The sequence below is a fragment of the Bison bison genome, unplaced genomic scaffold (assembly GCF_000754665.1).
Source record: "Bison bison bison isolate TAMUID 2011002044 unplaced genomic scaffold, Bison_UMD1.0 scf7180017864228, whole genome shotgun sequence".
NCBI classification, from domain to species: domain Eukaryota; kingdom Metazoa; phylum Chordata; class Mammalia; order Artiodactyla; family Bovidae; genus Bison; species Bison bison.
Window position 1 is genome coordinate 51,313 of NW_011494800.1, and position 15,797 is coordinate 67,109.

General features: G+C 43.2%; 2 protein-coding genes across 2 annotated transcripts; both read right to left on the minus strand.

The window, feature by feature from the left end:
• Positions 1–5,073: 5,073 nt before the first annotated feature.
• LOC104992941 (endogenous retrovirus group K member 7 Pro protein-like) lies at positions 5,074–5,544 on the minus strand. The gene has a single exon (XM_010845976.1). The coding sequence runs from the start codon at positions 5,542–5,544 to the stop codon at positions 5,074–5,076; it is 471 nt and encodes a 156-aa protein (XP_010844278.1).
• A 299-nt stretch (positions 5,545–5,843) lies between these two features.
• LOC104992942 (endogenous retrovirus group K member 8 Gag polyprotein-like) lies at positions 5,844–15,233 on the minus strand. The gene is made up of 2 exons (XM_010845977.1): positions 15,116–15,233; positions 5,844–7,852 (listed from the first exon to the last, which is right to left on the minus strand). Exons 1-2 carry the CDS (start codon positions 15,231–15,233, stop codon positions 5,844–5,846), a joined length of 2,127 nt encoding a protein of 708 aa, XP_010844279.1.
• Between the last annotated feature and the right edge of the window lie 564 nt (positions 15,234–15,797).

Sequence of the window (15,797 nt, forward strand, 5' to 3'; positions counted from 1 at the left end):
TATTCTGACAGTTTCTAACTCTCTGAGAGGCTCTTAAGCTATTTGAATATCTTAAGCTTCCCGTGCCTCCTGAGGCTGGGAGACTGTAAACAATCGTATGCATAGCTGTAGGAGTCCGGGTAAACTTGTCAGGCGAGTTAGAGAGCCATCTGAGGGGTTTGGAGTTAAACACTCCTAATTGCCCAGGAACTTTATTAATTGGAGCTGTAAGTTAACTCTTTGACAGAGAGAGAGAGATGGTGGTAGGGGACAGCCTCCAGTAAAGTCAGAGGTGAGAGCACAAAGCAATAAAGTAGGCAGACTCTGGTTTTTGGGGGGAAAATGCTCGAGAATATCCAGGCGGACTCCTGAGGCTCGATCCCGCCTTTGCGTATGCCGAGCCTCCTTCCTCATGACCTTTGTCACGAGCGGAATGCCTCACTGGCTCCCGGCATCTCCCCCTTTTTTATTTCTTAAAACAGCCAGATGTAGCTCAGTCGCGAGCCTCTGAATGCTCTGCCGAAGAATCCTGACAATACAAGGAAGAACGATTATTAGAAGCAAAATTAAAACAGCCATTGTAGCATAGCCAAGGAAGGTAGACAGAATATTTTTTCCTGAAATGTAGTTAGAGAAAGTATGGAAGAAATCATTTGCTGTTCCAGCGGCAGTAAAATCTAATCGGGAGTGTTTCAGGGTTGCTATTTGATTGTGAAGTTTCCCTAAGTCTAAGCCAATGTCAGAGCTGTTCCAGATACCTGAAATATGGTTTTTAGTCTTTTCCCATTCAAAATCTGTCTCATTTACTTTCAGGGGTGTTACACATATCCACCGGTAGTCAGCATGACAGGACAATGCCATTTTCACCTTTAAAGCCTGCAATTCAGTCCCAATATGTATTACTGCTTCCTCTAGGGCATCTACCCTCATCTCTAATTTTCTGTCTATAGCTTCCTGTGTTTCCAATGCTAAAGAAACATTTTTGGACATAGAATCAACATATTGAGCAGTATGTACTTGTTGAGTCAATGATACTGCTGCCACAGTAACAGAAGTAACTGCACTTATCAAAGCTGCTATTCCCAAGATAAGTAAGCCCACAAACCGTCGTGTTCGCATTAAATCCTGCAGTTGTTGCAATACAGCCAAACCGTAATTATCATACCAGTAAGAATCCACAGACACAGGTATCATGAGATAGGGTGGGCGTTTCAACACAACAAAAGAACAAACATTATGTTGGGGCTTCAAACAAGATGAAAGCATACATTGTTCACAAGTTACTATATTAGATCCACCTGAATAATTCATGTATACATTTAGTCTTTTGGAGTCATTAGTAAAGAGAAAAACATAAGGTGAGGGTACACAAGCTAAAGCAGAATAAGTAGAATTGCTATTTGGACTGAGTAAGGAAATGGGAGCAGTGGCAGCAAGGGCCCTCCAAATTTCTGGCTGCCAAAAGGTTCTGTTCTTAGTGGTATAAGACAATATAGGTGAAACAAATCGATTATTATGCCATCTAGTAATGCTTAATGGCCAAGAAACCAATTCTTTCTTCCAATTATAAAATCTGCTGGGAAAGTCATCAAGGGGCAATGGGCTCCTATCTAGGTCTGAGTTACTCCAATCTTGAATCATGTAATTCCCTCCTCCCGGTATTCTATAATCAGCTCTTAAACGATAAGTACAAGATTTCCAAATCGGATACCCTGTACGATCATCTATAGTGTTCCATATGGCATCTGAAGGCTCGGTATTATAACAACTTGGATATCCAGGAGGGGGTCTATGGATTATAAGTTCGTGGGGATCAAGGGCCCTGGGCATACGAGCCTGTAAAACCCAAAGCGCTAGACGCCCTCTGTGTTCAATACCTGAGGCTGGAGAATGAGTCAGAACTGCCTTTTTAGAGGCTCCGACACATCCTTCTTTAGGGGGAATAATAAAGCTTTCTATATCACTGGGGAAGTTGAAACAAACAGGAAGATCATCTGCTAATCCCTTGAAGGTAAAATTGAAATTAATAGGATATCCGTCTGTGGTATAGGAAGTATATGACCCTCCCAGTAACTGAGGCTGGTTTGTGTGGACCCATAGGGGGTCACTGTTCCAGGTAACTACTTGAAGTGTTGGAGGATCTGGGAAGTAAGCCCAATACTTTTCAGGAGTGGGGGAGGAGGAGCTTACCTGGCAAGATAATAAGGCAAGCATAGCAATAAACATCTTCTCAGGGGAGGTTGGAGAGCCCTGCAAAGAGGTTATTCCCCGTGCCTGATGGCAGAGTGTTTTTATTTGTCCCCAAGTAGGTATGGAGGCATTCCGGGTCGCCTGAGTCCGGCAGCCTGACCCCCTTTTGTGAGGCAAAGGATCGGGGGGAGCAATATCCTGTATGTGAAGTTGAGACATCTGTTTGGTGGGCGGATCCATTCCCTGCTTATCCGGGATCCCCGATGTCAGTTGCTCCGACGTCAGTGGTGTTTCCCGTGCTGGCAGGGGAAGCGAAGGCAGAGGAGGCCCTTTCCTCTTTCGGGGTCGCGGCGGCCGTGGAACCCGGTATCCGAGAGGCTGAGACATGGCGAATCAATCTATCTGGAACCCAAATTGGAGAATCTGCGTCCTGTGGAAAAATACAAGCATATCCTCGACCGCTGGTTAACAATGGGTTGGGACCTTTCCATTGTCCGGAAAGGAGGTCCTTCCATTTAACTAATGGTTTTACATTCAATTGCTCCGGGCACCAATGGCGAAGCATTGCAGTCATTCCAGCTGAATCAGTATTTAAGATATTTATTACAAAAAGAGCATGTTGCAAGAGGTGATGGGGAGAACTATATTTAAACTCCCCTTCTTTTAGTTTTTGAATTTGTGTTTTTAACGTTTGATGTGCTCTTTCCACAATGGCTTGTCCTTGTGGATTATAAGGGATGCCTGTATTATGTTTAATTTGAAACTTTAGACAAAATTCCTGAAAAGACTTAGATGTGTAAGCAGGAGCATTATCAGTTTTCAAGGCTTTTGGCAGACCCATATATGAAAAACAAGTAAAGAGATGTTGTATTACGTCTTTAACTGCTTCCCCTGTGCGAGCAGTTGCAACAATAACATGAGAAAAGGTGTCTACTGTTACATGAACAAAAGACAATTTTGCAAATGAAGAGATGTGAGTTACATCCATCTGCCAGAGTGCATTAGGTTTAAGACCACGAGGGTTAACTCCCATAGGTAAACTATTTATAGTAGTGGGACAATGAGAACAGGAACGAACAATCTCCCGAGCAGATTCTCGAGGAATCTGAAATTGATATCTTAGCGCAGTAGCATTTTGATGGTGGAGTGAATGGGAAGCTCAGGCTTCTTCAAAAGCAGGAGCCACTGTGACCTTAGTTAGTGAATCTGCCAGGTCATTTAAGGCACTTAAAGGTCCAGGCAATCCAGACTGAGCCCGAATGTGGCCAATAAAATATGCTCGGCTTCGTTTCCAAATTTGCTGCTGCAGTTTAGTTAACAAGTGAAATATTGCAGTTTTGTTCTCGGGTAGAACCGCAGTCTCAATGTGTGGAAACAGCCTGACCACATACTGAGAATCAGAATAAAGGTTAAATTCCTCCTCTGCAAACATAACAAAAGCCTCTATAACAGCTGTGAGTTCAGCTCTCTGGGCTGAAGTCTCCTGCGTATGTAAAACTTTACGCTGATCTTTTGTAAATATAGAAGCTCTGCCATTAGCAGACCGTCAGTAAAAACCATTTGAGCATCTGAGATGGGAGAGTATTTACACCTAACAGGGAAAATAACCGGGTGTTTAGACATAAAATTTAGCAAAACATGTGAAGGTAAATGATGCAGAATTTGGCCAAAATAATTTCCGATAGCAATCTGCCAATCCTCATCAAACATTAGAAGAGCATCAAGTTGTTCTTTATTATATGGAATTACAATTTCTGCTGGTTCTTTACCAAACAATTCAATGCTACGTTTTCTCCCTTTCAATATCAGTGTAGCTATCAGTCCTGGATAAGAGGCCACTACTTTTTTTAGCCTGGGCGGGGAGATGGACCCATTCTAGAGGGCCATTTTGCCATAAAACTCCCGTAGGTGCTGTTGGAGTAGCTAGGCAGAGGAATTGCCAATTTGTTTGTAAATTAACTCTTTTAACATAGCTATCAGATAAAGCTGCTTCCACTTTTTCTAAGGCCTCCTGAGCCTCAGCAGTTAATTGTCTCTTAGAAGTTGGATCAGGATCCCCACGTAAAATGTTAAAAAGAGGTTTTAATTCAGCAGTAGTTAATTTTAAATAAGGCCTGATCCAATTAATGTCGCCTAAAAGTTTTTGATAATCATTTAAAGTAACAAGGTGATCTTTTCTCAATTTTAATGGGGCATGAGTCACAGTTTCTGAATTGATAACCCGTCCTAAGTAAGTTATGGGCGGATTGACTTGAATTTTCTCTGGGGCAATTTTTAAGCCTCTGTCTGTTAATGCCTGGGTCAAATCTTGGAGGACAGTTTGTAAATGAGCTCTATCAGGGTGAGCTATTAAAATATCATCCATATAGTGAATCATATACAGTTGTTCATATTTAGCCCTAATATCTTCTATAGCTGCATTAACAAATTTTTGACATAGAGTAGGGCTGTTTTTCATTCCCTGGGGCAACACTTTCCATTGAAACCTTAAATGAGGCTGCTTAAAATTTTCTGCTGGTAAACTAAAGGCAAATCGCTTTTTATCCTCAGCATTTAAGGGGATGGTGAAAAAACAGTCTTGTAAATCAATTACAATAATATTATATCCTTCTGGGACGGCTACCGGGGAAGGAAGCCCAGGTTGTAAGGCCCCCATGTCTTCCATAGTGGCATTAATAGCTCTTAAATCTTGTAAAAGTCGCCACTTGCCAGATTTTTTCTTAATAACAAAAATAGGAGTATTTCAGGGGCTATTGGAGGGCTCAATATGTCCCAGTGCTAGTTGTTCAGAAATTAACGCTTTGGCTGCCAGTAGTTTTTCTTTAGTCAGAGGCCATTGTTCTACCCACACCGGGTCCTGAGATTTCCAGGTAATGGGGTCGGCAGCAAAAACAATGGCCTCCATCAAAAATTTGGATACCCCAATCCAGCACGGAACTTTAGAGGAGCAGGGCAAATTGGCTCAGTTATTCCTGTCTGCTGTTTACCTAAACCTTTTGAAGGGTCATAGCCCATTTGTAGCATTTGAAAAGTTACTTTATCATCAGGGCTAAAAAGTAACATGCCCATTTGAGACAGCACATCTCTCCCCCACAGCGAGAAGGGCAGCGAAGGAATCATATACGGTTGGAATGTTCCACGGGTATCCTCAAATTGCCAGTCTAAAATTTTTGCACTTTGGGCTACTGCAGGAGCTCTCCCGATGCCCACTAAGTTATTTGCAGTAGTGTGTGTGGGCCAGGAATTGGGCCAGTCTTTCCCAGAAATACAGGAAACATCTGCTCCTGTGTCTAATAGCCCTTCAATAGACTTGCCACTGACAAGAATAGATTTCATAGGACGCTTTTTAGTAATTTCTGTTATCCAAAAAACCATGTCACTAGACCCAAATCCTTTGTCTTGTCTTTCATTTTGGATGGCTGTTTGCCCAATTGCATTATGATAAGGCAAGAGTAAAAGTTGGGCTATTCTCTGTCCTTGATGTATTTGGAAAGTTTTAGTTGGGGGTGAAATCATTATCTGAATTTCTCCTGTATAATCTGAGTCAATTACTCCAGGAATAATTTTAAGACCTTGTATAGCTAAGGAACTTCTGCCTAGTATAATTCCTACCAGGCCTGTCGGTAACGGACCTTTAACTCCTGTAGGGATTTTTATAGTGGGGCTATCTGGTGTTAATATTGTTGAGGTGGTGGAACTGAGGTCCAGTCCTGCGCTGCCTGGGGTTGCTCTGATGAGCTCTGCGACGGGACGAAGGGAATGAATGGGTTCAGTGAGTCTGCCCCAATCGTTGTCGGGGCCTGGGGCTGGCCCCTCAACCCGTTTCCCGACTGCTGGTCAGGGCCTAAAAGGGCTCCATTTCTGTGGAGTCTTGACCTGCAGTCCCTTGCCCAGTGATATCCTTTCTGGCAGCGAGGGCAAAGAGACCTAGTGTTCATGGGTGGGGGGGCAGGGTTTTGCGGAGCAGACACAGCTGGTTGGGCCGGATTAGGTAGATAAGAACCGGGTGTTCTTTGAGGGCAATAACGAGAAGTGTGTCCCTCCTGGCCACAGGAAAAACAAGTTTTAGGGAATGCATTCTTGCTTTGGTTATTGGGATCACTTTGTGATGGCTTATTCTTGTTAGTAAAAAAGGACTGGACTGTCTGCTGATAAGAATTCCCTGTTATTGCTGCAGCTATCGCAACACCCTGTAGCATTGACGGTCCTACATCTGCACACTGTTTCATATAATCAATTAAAGATCCAGTTCTTCTAAGAGGGCGCAATATAGCCTGGCAGGTAGAATTAGCATTTTCAAAGGCCAAGTGTTTTGTTAACAGTTTAGCTGCCTCAGAATCAGAAATTATTCTCTGGACAGCTTCTGAGAGTCGTGAGACAAAGTCTTCAAATGGCTCTTCTGACTTTTGTTTAATATCAGATAGAGCGGCACCTGATGCCGTACCATCGGGTAATGAGCGCCAGGCAGTAAAGGCACAATCAGCCACCTGTTGTATAGTAGTTCTATCTAATTTCATCTGTTCGTCATACGAGGGGTAGTCGGCCTGACCAAGTAATATAGGTTCAGTGATGTGTGTAAAGTCTCCATTTTGGTTAGAAAAAGCATATATACGAGCGAGATCATCATATTCATCTTTCCAAAGTATAAAATGTCCTCCGGACAGGCAGGCCCTAGCAATTGATTTCCATTCTCGAGGTGTTAAGCACTGACCTGCTAAATTTTCTACTAGCTGCATCGTATATGGGGCTTTAGGCCCATATGAAATACATGCATTTTTAAGTTCTTTTACCAATTGAAAAGAAACAGGCTCCCAGTCGATAGCCTTTTGTTCTCTTTCATCATTGTCAAAAATTAAAGGGAAACAAGCCTGAAGCTGGGGATCGAATTTCTCGCCAGGGGCAGAAGAGGCCCATCTCCGTGGGATCGATTTTGGAATTTTCCCACTTCGATAGGGAGGTGGCAGCAATAATGTGGGTTTAATAGGACCTGTACGGCTTGGTATGGGAGGTGGTATGGGGGGAGGTGGCAATGGCATAGGTTCTATATTCTCTGTTCTGTACTCTGGAGCTCTTTGAACTGTTTGGTATGCAGAAGTTACATATGGATTAACTGGGAAGGTCTCTTGGGAGTCCCTGGGGGCATATAGCCTGATGGGAGACGTTTCCCTTAAACTCTTTGGAGCTGATGGCCTGACAGGGGAAGTTTCTCTTAGGCCTTTTGGGGCATCTTTGTTTAAGAGATGCCGATCTTCATCGGAGTGATATTTAGCTGTTATCTCGTCTAAATTCTCTCTTCCTTTTGGGGAAGGCTGATCTTGTTTCTCATCCCTATCTTTAAGTTGTTCCTGAGTAGTCATGGCTGCTAACATTTTTCTTAGTTGCCGATAGTCAGGCGGGTCTTCGTTTTTCTCATTTTCTACAGGTTTAACTACAATTTCAACTTCATTTTCCTCTTTAAAGGTTACTTTTTTAGATTCAGGGGTAGGTTTAACTACAGCATTTTCTTCACTATCCCTTTTAAGATGTACTTTTTCTGAATCTGGGACAGGGTCTAAGACATCTCTAATAATATTCCATAAGGAAAAGGCGTCATTAGGCACCTTTTCTGAGCCATGTTCTGCATGGTAAGTTTTTAGCTGTTTTCCTACTTTCTCCCAGACATCTAAGTTAACAGAGCCTTCGTCTGGAAACCAGGGACAGTGCTCTTGTACAAAGGAAAAAAATGATTGAATGGCAGATTTTTTAACTTTAATTCCTCTTTTACCTAATAACTGTAAAATTACTCCTATAAAGAGCTGTCTTTCATTTGATTCAGTATTACCCATGTCAGAAAATTAAGTATAGTAAAAGATTTTGCTTTTAGCTATCAAAAGATTAGGCCTTTTTTGTCAGCCTTTTTAGAAATCATTTTTTCTCTCTAACTCTTCAACACTTTCAACACTTCCCACTCCTCTCTCCCTGTCTATTCTACAGGGGGGTCTGCAGCACCCTAAGTGGGGTCCTATCCGTCCCGAAAACTCAACACTGGGGGAATGGGGTTGGGGATTTACCTTCGAAACGCCTGTATCGGGCGCCACCTGCCGAGGACCAGCCCCGGCTGATCCAGGGTATTCGAAGGGGAGACGGCGTCGGCGACCTATTCAAATGGTAATTAGAGATATAAAGAGTAATAGAATGAGGATAGCTCAGTAGGAAAATTCAGTGGAGAAAAGAGGCTGAGTAGCTTGGTTTATGCAGAAAATCAATATAACTTGTGACACCAGGTTAGCTCTGACCACGGAGGCCGCAGGCGCCCTCTCAAATAGCGGAAGGTGCCCCACCTTAGACACCTTCTCGAGTGGGTCTTAGAAGCCCAGGCAAATAAGTGGTCGCAGAGGATATCCACGCTCAGATGGAGACTTCAGCCAGAAGTTAAGGAGAAGAATGACATGGGGAGACCAAGCATTGGTGAGCAAGGCCCATAGCTTTATTTTTAACAGGGGCTTTTATACCCTAAGTTACACATAGAGGATAGTAGGGGATGCAAAGTCAGCAGTCTTTGATTCTTATCAAAAACCAGGGTTTCTTTCCTGCAAATTTACCGTATACAAATGGTTTAGGTGATTTACATCATCTTCTGGCCAGAAGGCCTACTAACATTTTATGACTCTTGACAAGGACTTATCAACAAAGACTTATTTTCTCTAAGAGTAATTATTTTAAGGTTTGGCGCCATCTTCCGAAGATAAAATTGCATTCCTATAGGGCGGATGTGTAATGGGTTTACAACAAAGAAAAGAATTTATTACCTTAAGGGTCTAAAGTTACTAACACCAAGGCCACTACTTATTTTTTCTACATACCAACTATTAATTAATACGTATTCAAGGATACAATTCAGGGGATGTGAAAAACTTGGCAACAAGCATTGGCTCATCAATGAAATCCTTTACTAGTTTATTCTGACAGTTTCTAACTCTCTGAGAGGCTCTTAAGCTATTTGAATATCTTAAGCTTCCCGTGCCTCCTGAGGCTGGGAGACTGTAAACAATCGTATGCATAGCTGTAGGAGTCCGGGTAAACTTGTCAGGCGAGTTAGAGAGCCATCTGAGGGGTTTGGAGTTAAACACTCCTAATTGCCCAGGAACTTTATTAATTGGAGCTGTAAGTTAACTCTTTGACAGAGAGAGCGAGATGGTGGTAGGGGACAGCCCCCAGTAAAGTCAGAGGTGAGAGCACAAAGCAATAAAGTAGGCAGACTCTGGTTTTTGGGGGGAAAATGCTCGAGAATATCCAGGGGGACTCCTGAGGCTCGATCCCGCCTTTGCGTATGCCGAGCCTCCTTCCTCATGACCTTTGTCACGAGCGGAATGCCTCACCGGCTCCCGGCACGGTAGGACTATGTAAGTTGCCCCTCTTTCCCCCCAGGGATACAGTTTTCCTTTTTGGCCATGCCCCATGGCTTGTGGGCTATTAGTTCCCTGATTAGGGATAGAACCATGCCCCCCACAGTTGGAGGGCGGAGTAGGCTTTAGATGGTGAAGTGCCACCACCGGTCCTCCACAGTGAGCACGTGGGAGTTGGAGATGTCCTATTATCAGTGAGCATAATAATTCTGTAATGGCATTTCCAGCATTACATACTGTACCCACTCTGGCATTTGTAGTTCTCTCAGCCTTTTATTTTATTTGTCTACCAGCTTCCATGACAACTCTGGTATTTCTTTGCCCACTCAGTGTGAGCTATTATTTTTTTTCATGCTTTTCAGAGCTACCCTAGGATAGTGTTTGCACCATCTCATGCTATTCCTTGCCATAATTTTAAATCACATATCCTAGAAGAGTCTCTCCAATTGATAAACTCTGGGTTCAAGCAATATTCCAGCATCCACTAAAACCAACCTCATCTATAATCTTCCAGTTTCATGTTTATAGGACTTCCCTGGTGGCTCAGATGGTAAAGCATCTGCCTACAATGTGGGAGACATGGGTTGAATCCCTGGGTCAGGAAGATCTCTTGGAGAAGGAAATGGTAACCCACTCCAGTATTCTTGCCTGGAAAATCCCATGGATGGAGGAACCTGGTAGGCTACAGTCCGTGGGGTCGCAGAGTTGGACACTACTGAGTGACTTCACTTTCTTTCACTTTTCATGTTTATACAAGATGACTGCATCCTGCAGATCCTTTGAGATATAGTCCCTTTCCTCCCTTCTCGTGCCCGGCATGCCTCTGGCTGTGTTGGCTGCAGCCTATAGTTGTAGACCTAGTGGCCAAGCGGGTCAGGAGGGCCAGATCCTGAGGTGCTGTCTTGTAAGGAAAAAGCTTCTGCATCATTTTTGAAAAAGAGAAGGTGCTAACCATGGCTAGGGATGAGCATACTACTTCTGTAGGGCTCCTGGGACTCTGGAGTTGAGATTGGGAGGGGGGAGTGTATCAGTCCAATGCATTTGCCCATCCCACACGTCAGGGTCTTATTTTCACTCAAGCAGGGCCCTGACCACGGCATAGCAGATCTGCCTTGGTTGAGAATTTAACCTCTATTGAAATTTGGCTACTCTGATCAACTAGCCAGTTCCAGGGTCTTGTCTTCAACTTTCTCAGCTCTTCTGTTAAAAGACATTAGAGCTTCTCTATATGAGAAACTCTCCCTTTCATCCCGAGTTTATCTTTTTTCCAAAGCCTCAACAGTTAGAAAAGTCACCCACTTCTATTATCTTTAAAATCAGTATTTCCCTCATATTTCTCCAATGGTGGAAACTGGTACCAGCTAATGTATTTTCTTGTGTCAGTATATCAACCAAATTCATTAGCTGTGATCATCTTGATACCTACACTCCCACCTCGTATATAACCAAGAGCTACATACCCTCCAGTTATCACCAGCAGTGCCCCCTGTCATAGGTTGATTTTCCAGCAAGCAGACTCTAAGATGGAGATGACCGTACAGGAGGTTTATTAGGGAGAGCCCTTTGGTGCATCACTTGTGGAAGGGAAGGAAACAGAATTGGGAAGGAAACAGAACTGGGAAGAAGGAGGAACTGAGATGTGATGCCATCTAAATGAAGCTTCAGTCAACCCTGTGGAAATTTCTGAAGATAGACTCATGCTTCAGGGTTCTTCACAGTTGCTCAGCTTACTTCCCTGCACAAATAGCCACTGGATACGGACCACCCAAGAACAGGGTGTGACTGTGAGCAAGGTGGCTTTCCTTGGCTAGAAGGAACCCCTAGTGTGGTGGGGCAATACCATCTTTATTCCTGAGGATTTGGGCAGCACATCTAGCAGCCATTCACCCACCCTTTTCTTCTATGGAAGGATTAAAATGTATGTGGGCAGGGAGGGGGTGTGTGCACGCACGTGATTGATGAATAAACAGAAGCCATGTGCTTCTAGGTATCTCGGTACTCCAGTCTTTGTGACCCCCTTCACCTCCTAGAACTTCCTGGTCATAAGCACTGCTGTGACCGCAATGGACATGACTTTAGTGACTTAAGCACAGTACACAGCTGTGACCACAATGAGGTTTCTTTCTTCTTTTTAAAAAACTTTTGCTGGCCTGTTTCCTCTCTGCTTTGGTTATGCTGCTTCTGCTGCTGCTGCTGCTAAGTCGCTTCAGTCGTGTCCGACTCTGTGCGACCCCATAGACGGCAGCCCATGTTACGTACTATTAAAAATACGATTTTTCATACACTGAATATAAACCAGGCCCTGTGCTCAGGAATACACATGTACGACCTCTCACAAATTATCTCATTTAATGATCATTACAATCCTATTTAGAAACATGAAATCATCATTTTATGGATAAGAAAGAAGATGCAGAGTGAACAGTGTTTCCAAGCCACACAGCTAGTTCTTACTGAAATCAGGGTGTCAACCAAGATCTGACTCCAATGTTCACATTCTTAGTGTGATACATCTATTGGCCACTTGTTTCTTGACCTCTGCCTGCCTCAGCTGAAGGTCAGTAAGTGCATTGTGGGCTGCAGTTCAAAAGTAAGCCCTGTTACTGACATCATCGATTCCTAAACAATGCCTTGAGGCACATTTTCTAAAACCATTTTGTTAGTTATGACCATTTCCCTATGCATTCCCATTTTGAACCCAAGACTCACCTGTCCTCTGAAGCCTCAGGTGAAATCCCCCTTCCAACTGTACTTTTCCTAGGTATTCCAGACCAAAATGCCCTTCCTGTGCCTAACAAAACTCTCCTACTTAGGAGAACTATCTATTCACATTTTTACTGCTTAGTTTTTGCGTGGGTATCTCTGTTCCCCTCAACAGATTATAAACATCACACACATTCTCGTACATAACTACACCACATAATGGATGGTACATAGGAGACATCTCAAAGCACACTGCATTAATTTTGGATTAGTGTCATGGATTGCTTAGAAATAGGCCTTTGGGCTTTCTTCCTTTTCCTCATTCTCTAATAATGATGCAATTTTTTTTCCCTTAAGTTTCCCATAACACTGAAATCCTTATCTATCCTATATATTTTTCATTCTGCACTTCCTCTCTTGTGTAACACTGCCCTGGGAACCCCAGTTAAGTTTATAGTGGTGATTAACCCAGCTGGTTATGTTTCATATAAGGCTAACAGCTGTCACAAACACAATCAAACTTTTTCTTCTTTTTTTTGCTATGATGAAACTCAAAGGATTCAGAGAAAACATTTTGCAGTTTACTACATATAGTGATTAAAAAGAACTTTTAGAATGGTTTAAAATCTTACTGCATAAGCTATGGTCCATGGAACAGCAGTATCCGTATCACCTGGAAGCTTGCTAGAAATACAGAACCCCATGCCCTATCCAAGTATGCTGAATCAAACTCTCCAGTTTAACAAGATTTTCAAGTAAATGCTATGAATGTATTAGTTTGAAAAACACTAGTTTAAAAACAATTTAATGACAACTCTCGATAGAAATGGTTATGTCTGATGCTTCATACAGTTCTAATCACCCAGATCACCCTAAAGGTAGGTTAGTGGTGATATTTCTATTTTATAAATGAAAAACAGGCTTGTGTGCTAACTTACTCCATGTCATTCTGCATCTAATTAGTAGTGCTGATCTTGGCACCCAAAGCTGTCTGCTTTCCAATTTTCTCTTGCAATGTAGACTCGCCTTCCAACTTAATATTGAGTATGTAGCAGATGCTGCCAGCATCTGCCTGTCCCTGAGACCTTTCCCATCCCGGAGTGCCCTGGCTGCATCTAGCCCAGACCCCCTCAGCAATTCTCAATCAGTGACTGATGGGCGTTGAGTTTAAAGGCCCTCAGGTGAGATAATTCGGTGGTCCATGGTATCTCATTGGTAAATCATTGGATGTGATTCATTTCTAATCAATCACTGGGATAGCTGGCTTAATTAACTTTTTTGGGGCTGCCTTCTCTTCCCTCTTTTGCTGCCTCTCCCAATAAACTATTGATAATTAAATCCTTATCTCAGGAGAGGGAGATAAGGATTTAATCTGCCTCTGGGGGGAGTCACCATTAAGAGCAGTAGTGTCAGCTCAGTTCCTATGAGGCTGTCTCTCATAGCACAGTGAAAAAAGTACTGACAATGAACAGCCAACCTCTTCATAAATAACGAGCAAATAACACCTTTAAGAATAGTGAGATCATGTTCTGACACCGGGGCCAGCTGAAGATGAGATTCTGGGGTGTTCATTGAAATGAAATGTCACGAGACAATCCAAGAAAAAGAGCTGAGCTCTTTCCCCAGCAGAGAGAAAACATCATTTTCTTAATTCTATAAGAATCTGTCATCTAGATCTTTAGATAAACTCTCTTGCCTCTTGTTTACAACTATTTTCTGTGGAAGGAATAAACAAGTGTTTTGTATACACACACACATATATAATATCTATATGCTTTCTGTCATTCAAGCTTTCATGCATAAAAATCAGGGAAGTCTCATTGTGTAAACTGAATATCCCATCTGGACTGCGGCATAAACAAAATAAAGGCTTTCAAGATGGTGGCGTTTGTACTCAGGGTCTGCTTCACGGACATGCAACAGAAGGGCCCTGCACTTGATTTAATTCTCTGTGGTCATTGCCTTCAAATCCTTAATTATTGTGAACAAGCCACCCCAGGCTCTCCCTTGGCACTGGGTCCTGAAATTGTTTAATACAAGTTTAATGATACAAGAAAAAGAAGTCCAGCTCAAAGAACTACTGTTCCTGGTGAATTTAAGGTTCTTGCCTCTATGTAAAAGAATTTGGAGACAAGCAGGGAGATTAAGAAAGTAAAGTGAGAATTTATTTAAGCAAGGATACGGTGTCAGAGGGTGAGCAGGCAGAAGAGGTGAGGAACAGCTGCTCCAGGCTTCTTTGGCAAGCTGGTTGTGAGAAGTGTACAAATGAAGGGGTGGAATATTCCCCAGGGAAGGAGGAGATGGGGGATTGTATTCCCTGATTTTCATCCCAGCTCCATCATCCCAAGGGGATGAGAGATTTTCATCCTCATTTAATTTAGATCAGAAGTATCATGGCGTCAGTGCCTGATGGGTACTTCTTAGCTGCAAGGGTAAATTTACTGTAATGAGAGCATAATGAGCAACAGGATACACTCATGACTCAAGAGGATCCCACCTTTTTTCACCTTTCTTTTCTGCTTCCAGGAAAATTATCACCCAAAATGTGTGGTTTCCTGTCAGTCTGGAGGTTCCTGCTTTTCCTTGTCTGCCCATGGACCCTGGCTGTGACACTATAAAGGTTGAATAACAAAGTATCTTTGGGGAAATCTAGAACCAACAAGGGCTTCCCTAGTGGCTCAGTGGGTAAAGAATCTGCCTGTGATACAGGAGATGTAGGTTCAATCCCTGTGTTGGGAAGATCCCCTGAAGGAGGAAATGGCAACCCACTCTGGTATTCTTGCCTGGAAAACCCCATGAACAGAGTCCAAAGGGTCACAAAGAGTCAGACAAGACTAAGCATGCAGGCGCTATAGAACCCACAAAAGCTGGAGTTGCTCGAAGTTTCTGGGAGTCGTCATCAAAGATTTGCTGCACAGAGAGCAGGAGGAAAGCAGTGGCACTTGATGAGCTCCGATGCTTCTCAAACTGATGCATGCATGGGAATACACACAGCTGTGACTGCTGCAACCACACGTTTGGCTTGAAGCCAGCAAGGAAGGTCAGGTGACCCAGAAAATTAGGAGCAAAAGAAACAAGCCATGTGAGCTACTTTTTCTGCATCATGCAGGCAAATGAACTGCGCTCCTAAAGGTATTGAGGCAGGAGGTAGATTTTCTAATTGAGGCAGGAGGTAGATGGGCCCCCCAGGGTTCATTTCCTGTGAGCTGAAACTCCAACATGAGAGAATAGCAGAACAATTAGGGCAAGGAGGCTGGGTCCTGTCCAGACCACATATTTCTCGTTCATGAAGTCAGGAGCCCTCTGACCACACATGTGCAGAAAGGCTTCTTGGAGGCCACAGAAGAGTTCTGTCAAGGGATGCTCTACCCAGATGCCTTTTCTGTAAAATCCATCTTGGCTAAGAGATGCGTGTGCATACATGGGAGGATCCTGAGATAAACCAAATGTGGACTGTGAACCAGGTAAATCATAATGATTGACCAAAGGAATCCTAGAAGAAATACGCCTTAAAAGTGATTCAAACCACCATGAGGGTGA